Raw genomic sequence first — 21,284 nt, 5'->3', positions numbered from 1 at the left:
TCTGCCTGCATAGCACAGCTCACCAAACAGTAGACTTAAAGTTCAGCCCCTGGCCGCTGTGCAGTTTGTCAGGCACTGCAAAATGGGCAAAGAGTGCCTGCCACCGGGCAGTCCAGGATGGTTGATTAAATGACTGATTCGTTTCATGATAGGTTCTCAGATGGTTGTAAAAAATAACTTTACATGCATGCAACTGCTATTTTTTTAAACATTGATAACGTGGCTTAGAAATGATTGGGTAACAGGGAGATTAAAATCCCCCACAAATCTTAGGCTTTTCACTACTTGAATCTTGTTAATATGGTTAAACTACCATTTGATCGATTTGAAAGGGTCCCTGAATCAACACTGCCTCCATGTGGTCAAACGTTTCATTGCAAAGAGCAATGAACCTCACCATCTATGACATCACCAACGTCCAACATGTAATGATTGTCTGTCTTTCTTTCTGACTGACAAGATAATTAGCTTCAGAAATACCCTCTTTGATCACAATACTTTGAGTTCAACATGTTTGAAGGCTCAACGGAAAGAGGGGGTAGACAAATTATTACTCAACATTTCACTAGTCATAACTACCATATTGATAGAAATACAACTGTCATATTTCTATAAACTGGAAAAATAACAGAAAACCCTAGCTTGAAAGATATTTAGTCAAATAACCAACCACAATCCACAGAATGGGTCTTCAGTTGTATCGGTTTTTATTGTTAGATAACACGTACAAGTACAGTAGAACTATTGTGTGTTACCATCTACCCAAAGGACAATCCTCCAGTGTCTTCCGACAAAGGCAAACGTTTAGATAGCATTTTTTTTATTACAGGTTTATTATTAATAACCGTGACCTTAAACACACACACACACACACATACATACAGAGAGGTACACACACACGCCAATTGCGCAGGGGACTCGAGTGGATCTATTGGTCACAGACGTGAGTCAGGAGGGTTCTGGGGGTCTTCTAAGTGCTGCTGTTGTGGCGGTGTGCCAGGAGGTGGCACTGCGAGTCACTGGCTCAGGAAGGACAGGGCCGTGTCTCGCTCCTCCACCAGCTCGGCGGCTGTGGCGTCCATCTTGGCGCGGGAGAAGTCGTTGATAGGCAGACCGTCATGGATATTCCACGACTTGTTCTGTGGGGAGAATATGGATGAGGATCAAACAGGGGGCTCTTTAGCACACCTCATCTAGTCCAGGATCACATCTATAGTACATGACTACAGTACCCACAATGCTCTGAGTAACACAGTTGTGTCACGATTTTCCAATTGCAAATGAATGTGTCAAAAGTCTGTGTAAACTGCTGGCTTGCAATAGTAGGCCTGTTGGTATAACCTAAACTCTGAAAAGCAGATGTTGGGTAACAATGACTTTCAATAACCACCCATCGGTAAATGATATATAAACTCAGCAAAAAAAGAAACATCCTCTCACTGTCAACTGCATTTATTTTCAGCAAACTTAACATGTAAGTATTTGTATGAACACAAGATTCAACAACTGAGACATAAACTGAACAAGTTCCACAGACATGTGACTAACAGAAATGTAATAATATGTCCCTGAACAAAGGGGGGGATCAAAATCAAAAGTAACAGTCATTATCTGGTGTGGCCACCAGCTGCATTAAGTACTGCAGTGAAGATCTGGGCTATTCGCTGGCCATGGCAGAACACTGACATTCCTGTTTTGCAGGAAATCACACACAGAACGGGCAGTATGGCTGGTGGCATTGTCATGCTGGAGGGTCATGTCAGGATGAGCCTGCAAGAAGGGTACCACATGAGGGAGGAGGATGTCTTCCCTCTAAACGCAGAGCGTTGAGATTGCCTGCAATGACAACAAGCTCAGTCCGATGATGCTGTGACAAACCGCACCAGACCACAACGGACCCTCCACCTCGATCCCGCGCCGGAGTACAGGCCTCGGTGTAACCCTCGTTCCTTCGACAATAAACGCGAATCCGACCATCACCCCTGGTGAGACAAAACCGCGACTTGTCATTGAAGAGCAATTACTGCTAGTCCTGTCTGGTCCAGCGACGGTGGGTTTGTGCCCATAGGCGACGTTGTTGCCGGTGAGGTCTGGTGAGGACCTGCCTTACAACAGGCCTACATGCCCTCAGTCCAGTCTCTCTCAGCCTATTGCACAGTCTAAGCACTGATGGAGGGATAGTGCGTTCCTGGTGTAACTCGGGCAGTTGTTGCCATCCTGTACCTGTCCCACAGGTGTGATGTTCGGATGTACCGATCCTGTGCAGGTGTTTGTTACACGTGGTCTGCCACTGCGAGGACGATCAGCTGTCCGTCCTGTCTCCCTCTAGCACCGTCTTAGGCGTCTCACAGTACGGACATTGCAATTTCTTGCCCTGGCCACATCTGCAGTCCTCATGCCTCCTTGCAGCATGCCGAAGTCACGTTCACGCAGATGCGCAGGGACCCTGGGCATCTTACTTTTGGTGTTTTTCAGAGTCAGTAGAAAGGCCTCTTTAGTGTCCTAAGTTTTCCTAACTGTGACCTTAATTGCCTACCGTCTGTAATCAGTTATTGTCTTATCAACCGTTCCACAGGTGCATGTTCATTAATTGTTTATTCATTGAACAAGCATGGGAAACAGTGTTTAAACCCTTTACAATGAAGATCTGTGAAGTTATTTAGATGTTTGCAAATTATCTTTGAAAGACGGTCCTAAAAAAGGGACGTTTCTTTTTTTGCTTAGTTTATATGTTCTATTAATACACCTTGCCAGGGTTGATTTAGTTATGTCCATAGAGATGCTATGTATACAATGGCCTTTTCTGTGACAGAATGAGCAGTGCTATTGAGGGCTGTGAGTGACTAGTTTGAGTGACAAGTTTTGGCAATTCATAAATAAACTGTGGCACAAGAGCCCTCTATCCATCTCTATGGTTATGCCTTACCTTGATATGAACAGGGAATGAGTAAATTAGGTCTTCGGGGATTCCGTAGGAGTTTCCACTAGCGTAAACACCCATAGACATGAATTCACCCTGAAAATAACAACAGGACAAACAGTCAGACCAGGGACTCAGCTTCACAAAACACAACATTTTGGTAACACCCCCACCCCCCCCCAAATTCCCAGGTTTTCCAGAAATCCTAGGAAAGTTAGCAGAATTATGCAACCTCATGATATTAGCTTCCCACTTAAGAGTACTGCCAAATTAAAATGAATTTGTCTGAGACATCCAAAAACGCTTTGCATGTTTGTGGATTCTTCCAGATTGAAAATAAAGAAGAGTCATGGTGCTCTGTTCCAAGATATCACTTTTCAATATATAAACATTTGAACAATGTTAGTTGTTTAGCATTAAATGTTAGTGTGGGGGGTTCGCTGCAGACCCTTGACGTCATTCCACCCCACCTCCCAAATACACGGCTTACATCGAGAGTGCCGAACCACCAGTCCCTCATGTGGTCACAGATGGCCTTGGCGGCAGACATGGCACTGGACAGCTTCCTGGCCTTGATGACGGCAGCACCACGCAGCTGCACCGTCTGCAGGAGACAGAGAGGAGAGCGGGAGAGAGCGGGGGGGACAGAGGGGGATTTAGGACGGCTTCATTACAACACGGGACTAAAGAGACTAATAGATTCAGTGAAAATGCTTGTATTCAGATAAGAGATTATTGAAAGATGAGCTATGGGGTCCAGATGACACCCACAACCCACACTCACTTTTCCATGAATAGGGATTCATTCAGGTAAGGATCGCACATTTATAATACCTATGAGCTATGCATACACAACATAGGTGCAAATAGCTGATCATTAATATGTATAACTACATTCATAAAGCATTATTTGTTTATATATTTTTTACTTAACACATTTTTTCTTAAAACTGCATTGTTGGTTCAGGGCTTGGAAGTAAGCATTTCACTGTAAGGGTCTACCTACACCTGTTGAATTCGGCGCATGTGACAAATAAAATTTTATTATGAGCAGTAGTCCAAGCGACGTGTGCAGATTTGGGTCGAATTGTTTACTTTTTCCATAAGGCATGAAACTTGGTACATTTGTACAGTTTGAGGCCATGAACATTTTCATAAAAACGAAGCCATAAAAAAAACAGGCAGAATAATGCCCTTTGAAGCAAATTGTTAGAATGCCCTATAGTACATATTTATGGGAAATTATGTCAACATGGGTTAGGTCAGAAGAGCCAAAACTAGAGTTTGCTTACAGAGATGAAGTCTCCCTTGAGCCAGCTGTCGTCCTTCACGGCGTTGTACGCCTCCACCTCTTTGCCATGCACGTTGACCATGGCATGGTGCACGTCGGGGTACTGGGTGGATGAGTGGTTGCCCCAGATGATGACGTTCTTGACTGCGTCGGCGGGCACGCCGCAACGCATCGCCACCTAGAGGCAGACACAGGCTATGATGTCATTCATGGGATTTTTGACCATATTGGAATACCCCATTCAATTGTTTCAGATCGAATTCCAAATGGACGTACAGCCCCATACACCTTATGCACTTGTAGAGATAAGATGATTGACTAGGTTTAAGAAATATGGTAAAATGTCCAACTAACCAATCATATTGCTCACACTTAATCCTCTCAGATATCCAGAAGTACATAGGGTATAGAGGGATCCATTTGGGATTGGACATTACAACAAGTGCCTTGAGGCTAGGAACTAGTGTGTTTTTCCAGATGGAGCCTTTTGGCTTTGGCCTACCTGGGAACGGGCCCTGTTGTGGTCTAGACGGGTCAGGCAGGAGAAGTTCTCCTTGGGGATGGAGGGGGCGGACTTGGAGGCAATCAGACAGTTGGTGTTAGCAGGGTTTCCCACCACCAAGACCTGAGAGAAAGAGAGAGGTTAGAAACATCAGTCATCACTCACTCAAACTACAGATTCACAAACAGCTCCATTTCAGAGTAGGAAACGAGAGTAGGATAAGTCCTATTTTAAGTCCTCATCTTCATTTGTGCCATTGTATGTGACTATTTATACATCTAAAAGCATACGCATGATTTTATGCAAAGCAGAGATGGCACATCATCAGAAAGAGTAGCAGAGACCTCCCGAGTGGCGCAGCGGTCTAAGGCACTGCAGTGGGGTTTGGACGGCCGGGATGTCCTTGTCCCCTCTGTGGCGGGCCAGGCGCATGCACGCCGACACGGTCGCCAGGTGTACGGTGTTTCCTTCGACACATTGGTGCGTGCGGCTGGGTTAAGTGAGCAGTGTTTCAAGAAGCAGCGCGGCTTGACAGGGTTGTGCTTCTGAGGACGCATGGCTCTTGACCTTCGCTTCTCCCGAGTCCGTAGGGGAGTTGCAGCGATGGGACACGACTAACTACCAATTGGATATCATGAAATTAATTTATATTTAAAAAATGCAAATATATATCAAATAATATATATAAAAAAAGAGTAGCAGTGCAACTGAGAAACATGAGTCACGACTAAGGGAAATGCGGACACTTTCTAAATGGCCCAAAAAAATCTATAGAAGATTGATGTCACGCACAGAATACATCCCCTTTAAATGAAGGTCGAGGATTAGCTCGATTTAAAGGGATCGCTGTGTGTACATGAGTGTTATGGCTGCCAGCGCCAACCCTAGAAAGATAACATCTCCCACCATTATGGCCCCTGAGCAAGGCACTCAACCCCTGAACTACTCACCGGGTCGCTGTACTGTTCCTGGCTAATGTGGGTACTTGTGTGGGCGTATATACACATTTCCATCTGGTATGGATCAATAAAGTACTCTTCTTCTAAAAACACACTCACTTTAGAGGACGGGCATTCAGTTCTTATGTAGCTACATAGATCGTATAGAAACCTGACCACTCAAATGCACACACATTCCTGGATCAGAAGTCGTTGACCTTGGCCATTAGAAGAGGTGAGTCTTTGTTCGTCACACTGACGTCTAGTTGTTGCTGCAAACCCGCAATGGCCAAAGGCCCCCCTTGTGACACCAGTGACTGCAGTGTGTACATACACAACACAGCGTGGAGTAGTTTTCATCCCTGGCTTTGGAACACAGCCCACTCCACACAGGATTAATAGCCTGTAAGATGTGAACTTGCGCCGATACCATAGAAGTATAAGGCTGTTCAAAAAAAAAAATGACCCGTTTTAAATGTGAAAAGGTCAAACTATAGTCTGATTTGTCAAAAAGGTGTGTGTGACTTTTAAAGGAAGGAAAGTTCTACAAGCTGGTTCATGTCAAATGTCATAGAACTAGAGGTATTGCGTCAAGTCTTTAACAGGAATCAAAAATGTATCTCACCAAAATATTACATCTGTAAAAGCAGATGAACCTGTCCCCAAAACACCCTTTAACATCATTCAACACCCCACAACCTGGCCTTTGCAGTACTGTTGTGCCTTCATGTCCCTTGATTATCGTTAGCAATGAGAGCTATCTGTTTGGTGCGGGGTGTGTGTGTGTGTGTGTGTCTGTCCTCTCTAGCCAGGCTGCTGCTGCTCTGCGGCAGTGGCCCGAAACATGCCGAGTCATAGACACACAGAGGGACAGTTACCCTGACGGTCTTCTTGGCGTACTTCTCCAGGGCGGCCCCCTGGGTCTTAAATATGGCCACGTTGGCCTTCAGGAGGTCCTTCCTCTCCATGCCCTCCTTCCTGGGCATAGAGCCCACCAAGATGGCGGCGTCCAGATCTTTGAAGCCCAGCTCCACCTTGTCGGTGGGGATGACCTCTGTGGATGAAGATGGGGGTGGGGTGACGGTTAGTTACGATGGATATTGTGTTGGATAGAGTGGATGTAGTTGTCAACGTTGTGTTACTGCCCCATTTGTAGAGAGATGTATGGTTTTACTGGATTCTGCAATGAACATAAAAATTCAGATTTGACAAAAAAGCAACAACAATCATGGTTTTAAGACGCGTTAAAAAAAACTATTTCTATAAAGACAAATTAAGCATAGAATGTCTGCTAAAGTTAGTTAAATAATAGGTGTGTTGGCAGTTTCTGTTTGTGGTGGTAGCTGAACGTTTTAATTACCTTTTTAATTTACAGTAATTATACTGCTATTTCAGGCTCATCTGGGTGTACATGAATGCAAGATTAGGGAAGGACAAACAGTCTGTGTGGGAAATGCCCTTAGGTAATTGTGCACACACACACACACACACACCAGGTTATTTCCAAACCGGTAGTCTAGCACTCAGTGGCTCCACCTTGCTGATAAATTGTCTCGTTTCTTGAAACACTGCCAAATGTGCCGATTTCGTAGATAATGTTTGCTCTGTGTCAACTAATGAAAAACTCTTTTTTATCAGGATGAACTTCAGTCAGGGCTCATTGGTGCACGAGATGTCTTGTACCCCACCTCCCCTATTGTTGCCCCACCACTCCCAGGATTGGTTGGAATGTCCTATAGGCCCTTGGGAACCGACGAATAGTAGGCCTCCTTTCTAACACTCCTTCCCACAGCAGTCTGTTGTGGACCATCCCTGCTGCTGTGAAATTAGGGCTATTGGAAAAGTACCGCAGCAACAGGGAGGCACACATACAGTCCACACCCAATGCATTTTACATGGGTTTCAGATGGGGGAGGACACATTGTAAATCATGCCAAAAAGCACGCCTATGTATAATGGGTGCATATGTTCTCACGACCAGCCCAGGCAGAAATAGAAAAGCATTGCTCACCCCTCAGGAGTGGGAGAGCACAGTCCTGCAGCTCCATCACAACCCCATCCAGAACCGGCAACATGGGAGGGATGTCCAACAGAACCAAGATGATGGGCTAGAACAGAAACGATTGCAAAGAGGGATTTTTTTTCTTCTTCAAGCAGCTGACAAAAATAAGAGCTCCCGACCTCATGCCAAAAATTCACATCCCATGCATAATTCACACGAGCTTATGTAACGATATCTTTATAGCCTACATGTTACAGCATCCGTCTGCCTCCTGTGCTCGAGGACAAAGCTGATTTGAAAGAGAGCGTGTGCGGGTAGAAGTAGGCCTTGGCCGTGTTACCTGGTCCTTGCCGAAGACATCTCCCTTGGCGATGCTGTACAGCAGGGAGTATGCGATCTGTCCAGCAGCGCCAGTCACCAGCACACGGATTGGGTCGGCCTGTAAAACAACACAAACCCCATACTCATTCTGTGCAATCTTCCAACACAGCAGTAATGACCTACATAGCAGGGATACGCAAATGAAGCGGCAGTAATCGCATCTGACTGCTATGTTGATTAAAATGACAAAATTCAGTGTCGACAGATAGAAACGCACTTTGCATTAGCTGGCAGAGGAACTGAATGAAATAAAGATGATGATGATGCAATTTTCGACTAATGCCACGCGCGAAAGTCTTTACATGCTGACCACACCGCTCTCGAAGACACCGCGGCTACATTGTTGCTAGCGTGAAAAAGCGGAAACAATTTCCGAATCAGGCACTTTACTTTATCTTCTTAATTTCGGAATTGTAGTCTAGAGACAATTTTTTAAAATCCAGCATCCTCATTTCTTAAAATCAAATGTTATTTGTTATTCACCTTACAGTGAAATGCTTACTTACAGGCCCTTAACCAACAATGCAGGTAAGAAAAAAATACGTACAAAACAATACCTAAAATAAAATAAGAAATAAAAGTTACAACTAATTAAAGAGCGGCAGTAAAATAGCAATAGCGAGGCTTTAATACATGGGTTACCGCACAAGATGGCTGGCTGGCCATCTTTCTGACTAACGTTAGCGAACGACTTCAGAAAGAGATGGTGAACGTTAGCCAGAAATCTTTGCTGAAACAACAGACTAATCTTTGATCAAACATGAGATTAACCGCTGATGCTAGCTCCCGGCTTCAATGACAAGTGGACACAAACCCCAAGTTGCTCATCAACAATGACAAGCATCTGTTGTCCTACCTAGCAAACACTTTCGATGCATCATTCATATAACAGTTAGCTATAACTTGACGGCAACAAAATAAACATACATCTTACCATATTCACTTGAGATAGAGGATCTCGTTAAGCCTGCAAACACTGTTTCTCTCGCTAGGACTAGACTGAAGGGTCACCTCTGCGCTTGTATTGAAATGTACGACGATGGCGCACTGGATTCCTGTCCAGGGATCTGTAGTTGAATATTCACTGATGCTGGTCTTTTTACCCGCTCAAATCACGAAAAGGAACACATTCCCCATGAAGAACCGCTGCAGCGCCAGCTCGTTGTTCTCGAAGGCCACGCCCACATGACCTTATATGGACCCCACACAAAAACTGAGTGTGGGCCGCGTTCATATATCTCCTTTTACAAATATCTTGCTTCTTGCGTCTTTCAGCCACACATTTTTTTAAATAACTTTTTAATAAATTTGCAGACGTTCATCACTCCTCTAGAAGGACTAGATAGACAGTATCCTAGGGATTTTCTGTACACAGTCATTTGCAGTTCTTACTGTGGCCTAATGAATGAAGGAGGATAGCAATAATAGTATTAACACTTGGCCAAGCTTTTTTTAAATCTATTTTTAAGAAAACACACATTTGAATCTATATACACTTCATTAATCAGAGATATACATTAGAGTTGTGTTGGGATGTTGTTCGTGGATTTTTGGTAGCCTGTGCCAAGTTGAATTCAGCCAATGAATTCAACCCCTTGCCTATACCCTGATATCAATCTATGTTTGCTTTTACAAATGGATCACGCCTACATTACATCACACAGCATTTTCCTATAAAGATTGAGCCCGCCGACAGGATAAATGTTTAGCCAATCAAAAACATGCTTTGTAAATGATCTATTAATGGCTCATAATTAGAGTTAATAAGACTAAGACATGAACAATATTTCAAGCAATGATTAATTCAACAACCCAACAAAAGCCTGATTAGACGAAGTCAAAGGTTGGTTCTGTGACTTACTACTAAGCAACTATTAATGGCCATTGTCTGTAAGATGGAGACACTTCTCTTTCATGGCCTCATTGTTTCATGATCACTGATAAGTGAAAGTGCTGGGCAAGATTTGTCCATATTGGTTTAACTTGAAAACCACTGTCCTCTCCCAGCCTTACTATCTGCATCTTTATTTGGTAGGTGGGTACAATCAAATAGGTCATAGGCCAACTGGTAGCCTAATTCAAACACAAAATATGATTCATCCTCACGTAGTAAGTATAACGTCCACCTAACTTTTTCTAACTGAAGACTATTGGAAGAAGATGTCCGTCTGTAGCCTCCACTGGCGCACGAGCGGGGTCATTTGAAGTCAAGTGCAGTGATGTGGCTCTGGTAGACTAGTCACAAGATGCTTAGCAATAGAACAGACTAAAGTGGCATTATCTTCACAACTGATGAGCAGGCATATGAGCTTTTTTTCTAGGGCGGGGGTAAGAACAAGGTTAGGTTTAGTGAATGCAATTTAGTTTGGATGCACCATAATCCCATCGTTTCTGGCATGTCCCTCTGTGGATGCATTCAGAGGTTTCAAAAAAACTTGTTTCAAAAAGCCTGTTGACTTTTTATCTATAATTCATGTCCACTCTATTACATGAAGCAACTAGGACCTAACACAGACATGCAGCCTAGTATTTGCCACAGCAGATTTAACATGTCCCTTAGTTATTATTTACAATGATTTAAGTTGTATTAGTCGTATATACAGGATGTACACGGTATATATACACCATCTAACAAAACGCTACATGGCTAAACATTTAGATTATTGTTATGCAAACAGATATAAAAACGAATTATAAATTGAGTGGTTAGAGCCCTGAATGCTGATTGGCTAACAGCCGTGATATATCAGACCTATACCACGGGTATGACAAAACATGTATTTTTACTGCTCTAATTACGTTGGTAACCAGTTTATAATAGCAATAAGGCACCTCAGGGGTTTGTGGTATATGACCAATATACCACGGCTAAAGGCTGTATCCAGGCACTCCGCGTTGCGTCGTCCTTGCACAAGAACAGCCATTAGCACACCCCTCGTGCTTTATTGCTTAATTAGATCCATTTCATTAGGATTGTGGGAAGTGGGGCATTAATGTTACATAATCGCCCGGTGAAAATAGTTGGCTTCCCTATGGAGGCAGCGCCTGTCTGACGCACCGGGTGGCATGGAGCTATCCATGGTGCAATGAACACCCGCTCGCGTTCTTCACCAAAGCTGCCGAGGGGAGGCAGTCAATGAATTAATGATGATGTGGTCACACAGACAGGACGGTCGAGCCACAGACACTTTGTTCAAGTCTGTAGGCTATTGTGAATGAGTAGGCCTCACAGTAGTCTACTCAATTCGAATGTCTTGTTGACTGAGGATAGATACCCCCAAATAGTAGCCTATGGGCCTATCATTTTCTAGTCGACAGTGTCTACTACCCAGGAGGAATAGATGAAGCTTCGGCAAAAACTAACGGGGACCCGAATAAACCAATATTTCACTAGGCCACCCTATAGGATTAGGTTTGTAAGAGCTTATCACGGTAATTCAACAAGACATAGGCTATAGGGAGGAGAGTCAATGTCGAATTGGCAACTGTAATTAATTCAAATGAAGCCTTAATATTTCGTTTGAGAGCCCCTCTGGTATGCTGGTGGCTGGTGCGGTCAAGGACAAGAGTCTTACCTCCGACGATGCCGCCCGCACCACTATGTACATCGCTGTCAACAAAGTCAACATGGTGAACCCGGATCCGTCCCCCTCGCTACAGTATGTCCGCCCGTCTGTCTTTGCGAGTCCAGGCGAAAAGAGTTTATGGCGAGATAGTCGGGGAGAGAAGGACCTAGAGAGCGGTGCAACGACCTCGGGGAAACGCGAGCCCTTAGGACAGAAACGCGCTCCGCTATGCAGTTAACTCGGATCCGCTATCTATCAGTCTCACCCAGGAGTCACCCCCACTCTCTTGCACTACAGTCTAGTCCGCTAATAAGCTTTAGTAGACTAAAATAGATTGACTGCGCCGTAATCTTTTGCCCATTAATAATGAGTACTGTTGCATAAAGTGTAGTCTATCCTAATAATCAAGTCTGGTGTGAGACGGGGGTTTGGTTGATGACATCACTAGCCTACAATTGAGAACCGCAGAGGTGTGGTGTGTACAGTACCAGTCAAAAGTTTGGACACACCTACTCATGCAAAGGTTTTTCTTTATGTTTTACTATTTTCTACATTGTAGAATAATAGTGAAGACATCAAAATTAAGAAATAAAACATATGGAATTATATTTTAACCAAAAAAGTGTTAAACAAATCAAAATCTATTTTATATTTGAGATTATTTAAAGTAGCCACCCTTTGCTTTGACGACAGCTTTGCACACTCTTGACATTCTCTCAACCAGCTTCACCTGGAATGCTTTTCCAACCGTCTTGAAGGAGTTCCCACATATGCTGAGCACTTGTTGGCTGTTTTATTTCACTCTGCGGTACGACTCATCCCACACCATCATAATTAGGTTGAGGTCAGTTGATTGTGGAGGCCAGGTCATCTGATGCAGCACTCCATCACTCTCCTTCTTGGTCAAATAGCTCGTACACAGCCTGTAGGTGTGTTGGGTCATTGTCCTGTTAAAAACAAATGATAGTCCCACTAAGTGCAAACCAGATGGGATGGCGTATTGCTGCAGAAGGCTGTGGTAGCCATTATGGTTAAGTGTGCCTTGAATTCTAAATAAATCACTGACAGTGTCACCAGCAAAGCACCCCCACACCATCACACCTCCTCCTCCATGCTTCACGGTGGGAACCACACATGTGGAGATCATCCATTCACCTACTCTGCGTCTTACAAAGACACGGCGGTTGGAATCTAAAATCTAAAATTTGGACTCAGACCAAAGGACAGATTTCCACCAGTCTATTGTCCATTGCTCATGTTTCTTGGCCCAAGTCTCTTCTTCTTATTGATGTCCTTAAGTAGTTGTTTCTTTGCAGCAATTAGACCATGAAGGCCTGATTCACGCAGACTCCTCTGAACAGTTGATGTTGAGATGTGTCTGTTACTTGAACTCTGTGAAGCATTTATTTGGGCTGCAATCCAAGGTGCAGTTAACTCTACTGAACTTATCCTCTGCAGCAGAGGTCACTGTGGGCCTTCCTTTCCTGTGGCGGTTCTCATGAGAGACGGTTTCATCATAGCGCTTGATGGTTTTTGCGACTGCACTTGAAGAAACGTTCAAAGTTCTTGACATTTTCCGGATTGACTGACTTTCATATCTTATTTAAAGTAATAATGGACTGTCACTTCTCTTTTCTTATTTGAGCTGTTCTTGCCTTAATATGGACTTGGTCTTTTTCCAAATAGGGCTATCTTCTGTATACCATCCCTACCTTGTCACATCACAACTGATTGGCTCAAACACATTAAGAAAGAAAGAAATTCCACAAATTAACAAGGCACACCTATTAATTGAAATGCATTCCAGGTGACTACCTCATGAAGCTGGTTGAGAGAATGCCAAGAGTGTGCAAAGCTGTACTTTGATGAATCTCAAATATAAATATATTTGATTTGTTTAACACTTTTATGGTTACTACATGATTCCATAGGTGTTATTTCATAGTTTTGATGTCTTCAATATTATTCTACAATGTAGAAAACAGTACAAATAAATAAAAACCCTGAAATGAATAGATGTGTCCGAAACTTTTGACTGGTACTGTATATAGTCTAAACTTTACATACACCTTAGCCAAATACATTTAAACTCAGTTTTTCACAATTCCTGACATTTAGTCCTAGTAAAAAGGATTCCCTTTCTCAGGTCAGGTAGGATCACCACTTTATTTTAAGAATGTGAAATGTCAGAATAATAGTAGAGAGTGATTTATTTAAGCTTTTATTTCATTCATCACATTCTCACTGGGTCAGAAGTTGACATACATTCAATTAGTATTTGGTAGCATTGCCTTTAAATTATTTAACTTGGGTCAAACATTTCAGAGAGCCTTCCACAAGCTTTCCACAATAAGTTGGGTGAATTTTGTCCCATTCCTCCTGACAGAGCTGGTGTAACTGAGTCAGGTTTGTAGCCCTCCTTGCTCGCACACGCTTTTTCAGTTCTGCCCACACATTTTCTATAGGATTGAGGTCAGGACTTTGTAATGGCCACTCCAATACCTTGACTTTGTTGTCCTTAAGCCATTTTTCCACAACTTTGGAAGTATGCTTGGGGTCATTATTAATTTGGAAGACCCATTTGCGACCATGACTGACTGATGTCTTGAGTTGTTGCTTCAATATATCCACATGATTTCCCTTTCTCATGATGTCATCTATTTTGTGAAGTGCACCATTCCCTCCTGCAGCAAAGCACCCCCACAACATGATGCTACCACCCCCATGCTTTAAGGTTTGGATGGTATTCTTCGGCTTGCAAGCCTCCCCATTTGTCCTCCAAACATAACGATGGCCATTATGGCCAAACAGTTATAGTTTTGTTTCATCAGACCAGAGGACATTTCTCCAAAAAGTACAATCTTTGTCCCCATGTGCAAGTCGTAGTCTGACTTTTTTAATGCGGTTTTGGAGCAGTGGCTTTTTCCTTGCTGAGTGGCCTTCCAGGCTATGTCGATATAGGACTAATTTTACTGTGAATATAAATATTTTTGTACCAGTTTCCTCCAGCATCTTCACAAGTTCCTTTGCTTTTGTTCTGGGATTGATTTGCACTTTTCACACCAAAGTACGTTCGTCTCTAGGAGACAGAACGCGTCACCTTCCTGAGCGGTATGACGGCTGCGTGGTCCCATGGTATTATTACTTGCGTACTATTGTTTGTACAGATGAACGTGGTACCTGCAGGCGTTTGGAAATTGCTCCCAAGGATGAACCAGACTTGTGTAGGTCTACAAATCTTTTTTTGAGGCTTTGGCTGATTTCTTTTGATTTTCCCATGATGTCAAGGAAAGAGGCACTGAGTTTGAAGTTTGGCCTTGAAATACATCCACAGGGACACCTCCAATTGACTCAAATGATGTCAATTAGCTTATCAGAAGCTTCTAAAGCCATGACATAGTTTTCTGGAATTTTCCAAGCTGTTTAAAGGCACAGCCAACTTAGTGTATGCACACTTCTGACCCACTGGAATTGTGATACAGTGAACTATAAGTGAAATAATCTGCCTCTAAGCAATTGGGAAATTACTTGTCATGTACAAAGTAGATGTCCTAACCGACTTGCCAAACTATAGTTTGTTAACAAGAAATTTGTGGAGTGGTTGAAAAATGAGTTTTAATGACTCCAACCTAAGTGCATGTAAACTTCTGACTTCAACTGTATACAGCAGGAGTATGCATTTTTGCTGCTGCTATGCCGTATATGCTAGCCTATGCATCTACTGGTCTGTAGGCTATATTGCATGTATGATGCATAAATTGCACATTATATTGCACGCGTTTCAATTATAACAATTCATGTAATTGCATTAAATAATAATGCAGATCCCCACCTGTTTAGAGCCCCACATTCTTAGCCAAAAATGGGTATTGCCTGTTTTGTATGTTATTTTGGTATTAATATGTGTCACATATCAGTTTGCAAACAATGTAAAAAAAAAACAATTGAGTTAATAAAGCCGCATACCAACACGGTCTCTTCTTTGTTTTCTTGAGTAAGTGAGATCCAAAATGCAGGTTTTTCAGCCTAGCTCAGTGCTTTCTGTGGTGGTGGGGCAAAGCAGCAGAAAATACAGAGCGTTGCGCCGTGATTGGCTCAATATGCTGTCACTCATGGGGACACTACGTCACCGCCAAGTCTAAGGGTAGAGCTTGACAATTCAAGCCCCTTGGGTGCTGCAATAGAGTTACCTAGTTAGCCTAGATATATACAAGGTTAAATAAAGAAATGAAAAAATTACATTAGAAGTGCCCATCCAAGAAGGCTCAAGATCATTGGCCACAGATAAAATGACATCAAATCACGTTATATCAACAGTAGCTTTGATTGGACTGATCATGTCAACATCATACTTTCAGAATCTTAGCTAGCAGTCATCATCATGAATCAAGTCGACAATCTACTGGCAAATCCTTTTTAATCCTTGTCATATGAAGATAAATAATTAATTGAAATGATAGATAAAACGTATTGGTGCACATTGGCCAAAAACGTTACACAACGAGTTGGAAATGGCAAATTCAACAATAAGTGGTTTGGAAGGAGTCAGTGGCTAACTGCAAGCATTGCAAAGCACTCATTAGCCTGCTATTCAGTGGAGTGTCTGTGTGGTCCCAAGTCTAAGAATAAGGGTCTCTATTCCTAGTTTAAAATGATAAATATTCAACATTAGCCATACTGTCAATGAAGCATGATTTGTGACGCGCTCTAAACAACTGTTAACCCGGAACTGCAAAATCTGACTTTAGTGAGTTCAAGACAACTAGGAACTCGGGTAAAATGACCTACGACTGGGAAAATACTTTTTTTACTTAAAAAAAAAATTTTCATCCAACTCAGAATTGTAAATCAGGAACTCAGGCCTCTTTCTAGAGCTACGACCTGAAGATTACTGAAGTCATCATGATTCAACTTTTTTTTCTTAGAGTTCCCAGTTGTCTTGAAAGCACCATAAATCCAGAGAATGCCAGACTTTGATGACAAAGTTTGATGACAAACTTCCTGTTCAAGTGAGCACAGCACAACAAGGTGAGTCCAAAAATGTCTTGTATGCTGCTGCATAAATGATGTGATATGCCAGGGAGATATGTATACTGTAGCTAAGAAAGTAATACTAAGTGTATGTTGTGAATGTTATTTTCACCTCTTAATTTTGCCTACTGTTCTGACTTGGTGGTGCACATGTAGCCTATAACCTGTTTTTGAGAAATCATTGAATATTGTAAGAGCTTTCATTGTCTGCTTTATATGTCCCTTTTATTTATCATACGGTTCTGACTTGGTGTACAGGGAGAATACTGTAAGAACGGCCCATGTTCTGAATTCTGAATTCTGTCTCTGTACATAGTTATATTATCACATTTTAGGGAAGAACCAGATGCAGAAAGTGTCAAAGTAACTTAAGTTTATTACTAGAACAGGGGGCAGGAAAAACGACATGTCAAGGGCAGGCAGAGGCTTGTAAATCCAGATCAGAGTCCAAAAGGTACAGAACGGCAGGCAGTCTCAGGGTCAGTGCAGGCAGAGGTCAATAATCCAGTATCATGTGACAAGGTACAGAATAGCAGGCTCAGGGTCAGCGCAGGCAGAATGGTCCAAACAGGGAAAACTTGAAAACAGTAACTAGAATCAGACAGTAGCAAGGGGAAAACCACTAGTAGGCTTGACAAACAAAACGAGTGGTAAAGTGTTGGGGCTGCTGTTGGGACTCTGCTGTTGGGACAGCTTTATGTAAGGCTCTAACAGTTTGTGGGCACTGTTTGTCACCGTTATAGTGCAATTTATCTATTGTTTAGTGTTGTGTTGTGTAGTGGCTTTGCTGGCATGCATCCCACTTTTTTCCCCTCCTTATCAAGATTTACATGCTAAAATCCCCACTGATTGTTTACATTCTCGATTAACATAAAGGTGTCTGTTTATTTTGTCATTAACTACCTGCACAATATAGTGAGCGACATACTCTTCTTCAACGTTGAAATACAGGCTGGGGCCCAGATAACGGCACATGAAGAGGAAAACAGCAGTCTAGTCTAGTCAAGTCTATATTGTTTGATGGTTACACAGTGGAGGATGCTGAGGGGAGGACGGCTCACAATAATGGCTGGAACGGAGCAAATGGAATGGTATCAAACACATGGAAGCCATGTGTTTGGTGTATTTGATTCCATCCCACTAATTCCCGCTCTAGCCATTACCACGAGCATGTCCTCCCCAATTAAGGCGCCACCAACCTCCTGTGGTTACAGATGAAAGAAGGTTTCATGACGCCAGTGGTCTATTCAGGAAGGTGCAATGTGAGAAAATGTTGAGAGAGTATTGGTTTCAAGAAAGCTAAACAAGTTGATGTTTCGTTCTTATACCACCAGAGGTCGCCACTTGCATGAGAAAAACGATAAGCTGTAGCTGGGGATGCAATGCATTGCTCAGATGTGAGGGCCAGTGTGGAAAGTGCTGCTATTCCCACTACTTCGTCTTTCACAATAACTTTACCAATGGTAAATATAGAACATTTTAAGTCCTATCCTACGTACAGAAGCATAAATGCCTCGACACTGGGCAGAAGTGCATTGGAGTCAGAAGTGGGATGTGTGTAATTCACATTTCAATTTTTCATTTATTTCTGACCGAACACAGATTCCTTGGACGGCAGATCAAAAGGGATACAGTAAAGTGAAGATACTTCTACTGGTGTTTATGACTTTTAAAGACAAACTAGGCATGATATTGATGGTCATACAGGGAAGAGGAGCTGTGGTCGTCGTGACCTCGTCAACTTGTCTTTTACATGTAGGGTCTGAGTGAATCCACTAGGCCTCACTGACTGTGACTCTTTAGACAGGGAGGCGAATCTTTTTCATTCCTCTCCCAACGTCCTCATCGACAACAGACTATGCATGATTAGGCAGCCTCGAGTAGTTTGCTCAGCGGGTTTCAACCTGCCATGCTTCAGTCAGTGTCACTGTATGTGTGTGCATATGTGTGTGTGTAATATGTTACACATTCCGCATTGAAACAGGCGCACACACATACACATAAACACACAATCACGCGCAGACACACATGCGTCCACACACACATGCACAAACACAGATGCAAGCACACACACACACACACACACACAGTCGCGCACAGACACACGCGTGCATACACATTATGCACTGGCACACACACACACAGGGGCACACACACTTCTCCAATCACTCAGCAGCGACATGGAAATATGAATCACAAAATAGTTTTTAATAAGACGTTCTTTCCTCTCTTGGCCCCCTTCTCAAGTGTTGATGTGCTAACAAAGTGCCATTCCTGATGACTGACACCTAATGCCTGGCTGTGTAGCGGCGATAGAGGCATGGCCTAGCTTGTTTACCACAGCTCTCATGACCACACAATGTCTACCAGCCCGAACCTGGCTTCCCCTGTCAGTCACAGAGACAAGCCCGAGGAGGGGGATGACTGACCGACCACGGCTGCGTCTCCGCACACTTCGACAGTGAGAGAGAAAAAGCAGTTTTGCGAATAACAATTTCCTGTTGCCTTCCGTCCACAGTAATTACGGCACTAGTGAAAAAGTCTCTCAGCGCCGAGCTTAAGCTGACCGAACAGGGAGAGGAATGTACGGAATGCCGTTTTCTGACCAACCGGTGAGCTTAGATATTAGCCTAGCTTTCATCGCTCGCCAGTTGAACTTATATGGACTCAACATTGTCGTTTTTCAAGTCAATCCAAGCAATGACTGTTTTTAGGGCACTACTGGCGTCAAGTGCGGCCTTTCGACGGTTGTTTGTTATGTCTTGTGTGTCTGCTATGTGGGGATTATAAATATTTTCAGGCCTCAAAACGCCACAACAATACAAGAAAAGATTTGAAAGACAACAAAAGAGGGGGGCGATTGGATCTGAGTTCCATATTTGTGTGGACTGTGAAAACAGAAGGCATTGTGGGAGTTTCACCTGACATGCAGTTGAACCCAGAGTCGGTGATCTCACCTGCTATGGCCGTGTTATCTCCATCCCATCCCCCATCTCTGAGTGATTGAAATAAATTAATTCCTGAAGGCCGGCAACAAGGACAGGCTAGCCAGTGTCTACCGCCGCCTCTTCTTTGCCCCCTATGAACCCAACACTGATCTGCCTTTTCGGTGCCTCCCCTGGTAGTCGCGCCACACCTGCAGTATCTTTCAATGCAACATGGAGGCTGGATTTGTTTTGTTTTGAAACTGATTCCGTGAGGTGACTGCAGTCAATGACCAATCGCCGATCGCTCTAACAGTCGATCCATATCTCGGTGAGAGTAACATGCAGAACAGAAAACATTCCGTGAGGGATTTAAGGGATTGGAGCGGGAAACTAATCTTAACCAAGGATTAAAAGTGTGGGGCCATTCAGATCGGACTGATAGGGAAGCCTCACAACCAAACATATACGTTTGGCATCGGTCTGGGACGGGTGTTGTTGCTCAACTGCTGTTTTGTATTGCATGTGATGATGACTGACGACTGTGGGGAGATCCATTGGTGCGTGTTTGCTGGCGCATAGGTCCCCACCCGATGCTCCAAAAGCATTAGTCACTTGCTGTTTGTCATTCGAAACCCAAAGAATGCACCTATCGGCTCTTCTCCCACAGAGCTGGCAACCTGTCACTCGATTTCTGAACCTGTCACCGTGCCAGCGCTTGGCAACCATATCGGATAATTAAGAGCGGTCACGCCCCACAACCCCCCACCCCAATCCTCGCCTCCTTGGCAACAGTATTCTCCCAGTCAGTCGCCTCGTCTTCCTCTTCCCCTCTCTGCCAATCACACTCATTTCCCCATCTGCCTGGAACCCTGCTGATAGAAAGTGCCCTTAAGTGCTGGTTCCCAGCCAAGGTGGTTGTTGTCTATAGCGTATGATGGCTATAAGGTTTGGGGGATTGGTGTAAGGGATTGGGAGTAAGGCAGATTCCAGCTTCTAAACCAATCTTTGACAAACAACCATGTTCCCTGAGATGAATTGAACAATGTGAAGAATTTGGGCTCTGTCGGTCCTGATCAGTTCGCCGTGCTAGCTGGGGCGTGAGGATCGTTGGATAAATCTGTGAGTCAGTTAAGGTCACTGCTTAACCCTTGAGAATGGATTCAATGGCCACATGATGGAACACAGAATCCCCAATGGAAAATTGCTTTTCAAATAGTCAACAAATCAGACACTGGAACAACAAATGAGTCCTATCAATTCATTGTAGTGAAGCATTGCTATGCATGTACACACAGTGCCTTCAAAAAGTATTCATACCCCTTGACGTATTCCACATTTTGTTGTGTTACAGCATGAATTCAAAATGGAGTACATAGATTTTTTCGTCTCACTTTGTCATTACCCCATAATGGCAAAGTGAAAACGTTCTTTTTAAAATATTTTTTATGTATGCACATTTATTGAAAATGAATATCTAAATATCTCATTTAAATAAGTATTCACACCCCTGAGTCAATACTGAGTCTTTCTGGGTAAATCTCTAAAAGCTTTGCACACTTGGATTGTACACTGAACAAAAATATAAACGCAACATGCAGCAATTTCAAAGATTTTACTGAGTTACAGTTCATTTAAGGAAATCAGTCAATTGAAATAAATTAATAAACATGACTGGGAATAGAGATATGCATCTGTTGGTCACAGATACCTGAAAAAAGGGTAGGGG

General features: G+C 43.2%; 1 protein-coding gene across 2 annotated transcripts; it reads right to left on the bottom strand.

Annotated features, from left to right (window-relative positions):
• Window positions 1-690: 690 nt before the first annotated feature.
• Window positions 691-11,803, bottom strand: LOC115103895 (malate dehydrogenase, cytoplasmic-like). 2 transcript variants are annotated; one of them, XM_029624931.2, is made up of 9 exons: window positions 11,610-11,803; window positions 7,994-8,092; window positions 7,663-7,759; window positions 6,530-6,705; window positions 4,714-4,836; window positions 4,213-4,389; window positions 3,411-3,524; window positions 2,927-3,016; window positions 691-1,139 (listed from the first exon to the last, which is right to left on the bottom strand). In XM_029624931.2, the coding sequence occupies exons 1-9, from the start codon at window positions 11,661-11,663 to the stop codon at window positions 1,017-1,019; spliced, it is 1,053 nt and encodes a 350-aa protein (XP_029480791.2). In that variant the 5' UTR covers window positions 11,664-11,803; the 3' UTR covers window positions 691-1,016. The 2 variants fall into 2 exon arrangements, with proteins under 2 accessions (XP_029480791.2, XP_029480792.2); XM_029624932.2 differs by lacking the exon at window positions 11,610-11,803 and adding an exon at window positions 8,969-9,062.
• Between the last annotated feature and the right edge of the window lie 9,481 nt (window positions 11,804-21,284).

Source organism: Oncorhynchus nerka, linkage group LG21, assembly GCF_034236695.1.
Source record: "Oncorhynchus nerka isolate Pitt River linkage group LG21, Oner_Uvic_2.0, whole genome shotgun sequence".
Taxonomy (NCBI): Eukaryota; Metazoa; Chordata; class Actinopteri; order Salmoniformes; family Salmonidae; genus Oncorhynchus; species Oncorhynchus nerka.
Note: the sequence above shows the minus strand (reverse complement) of the source record. Positions and strands in the feature narration are given on the sequence as shown.

What these genes read in the sequence shown, in the direction of transcription:
- LOC115103895 (XM_029624931.2), bottom strand. Translation starts at nt 11,663, where the DNA reads ATGTTGACTTTGTTGACAGCGATGTACATAGTGGTGCGGGCGGCATCG. An exon ending in TGCTCTCCCACTCCTGAGGG is followed by an intron (nt 6,706 to 7,662) that starts GTGAGCAATGCT and finishes CTTCATCCACAG; the next exon opens with AGGTCATCCCCACCGACAAG. An exon ending in CATTCCCTGTTCATATCAAG is followed by an intron (nt 1,140 to 2,926) that starts GTAAGGCATAAC and finishes TTCTCCCCACAG; the next exon opens with AACAAGTCGTGGAATATCCA.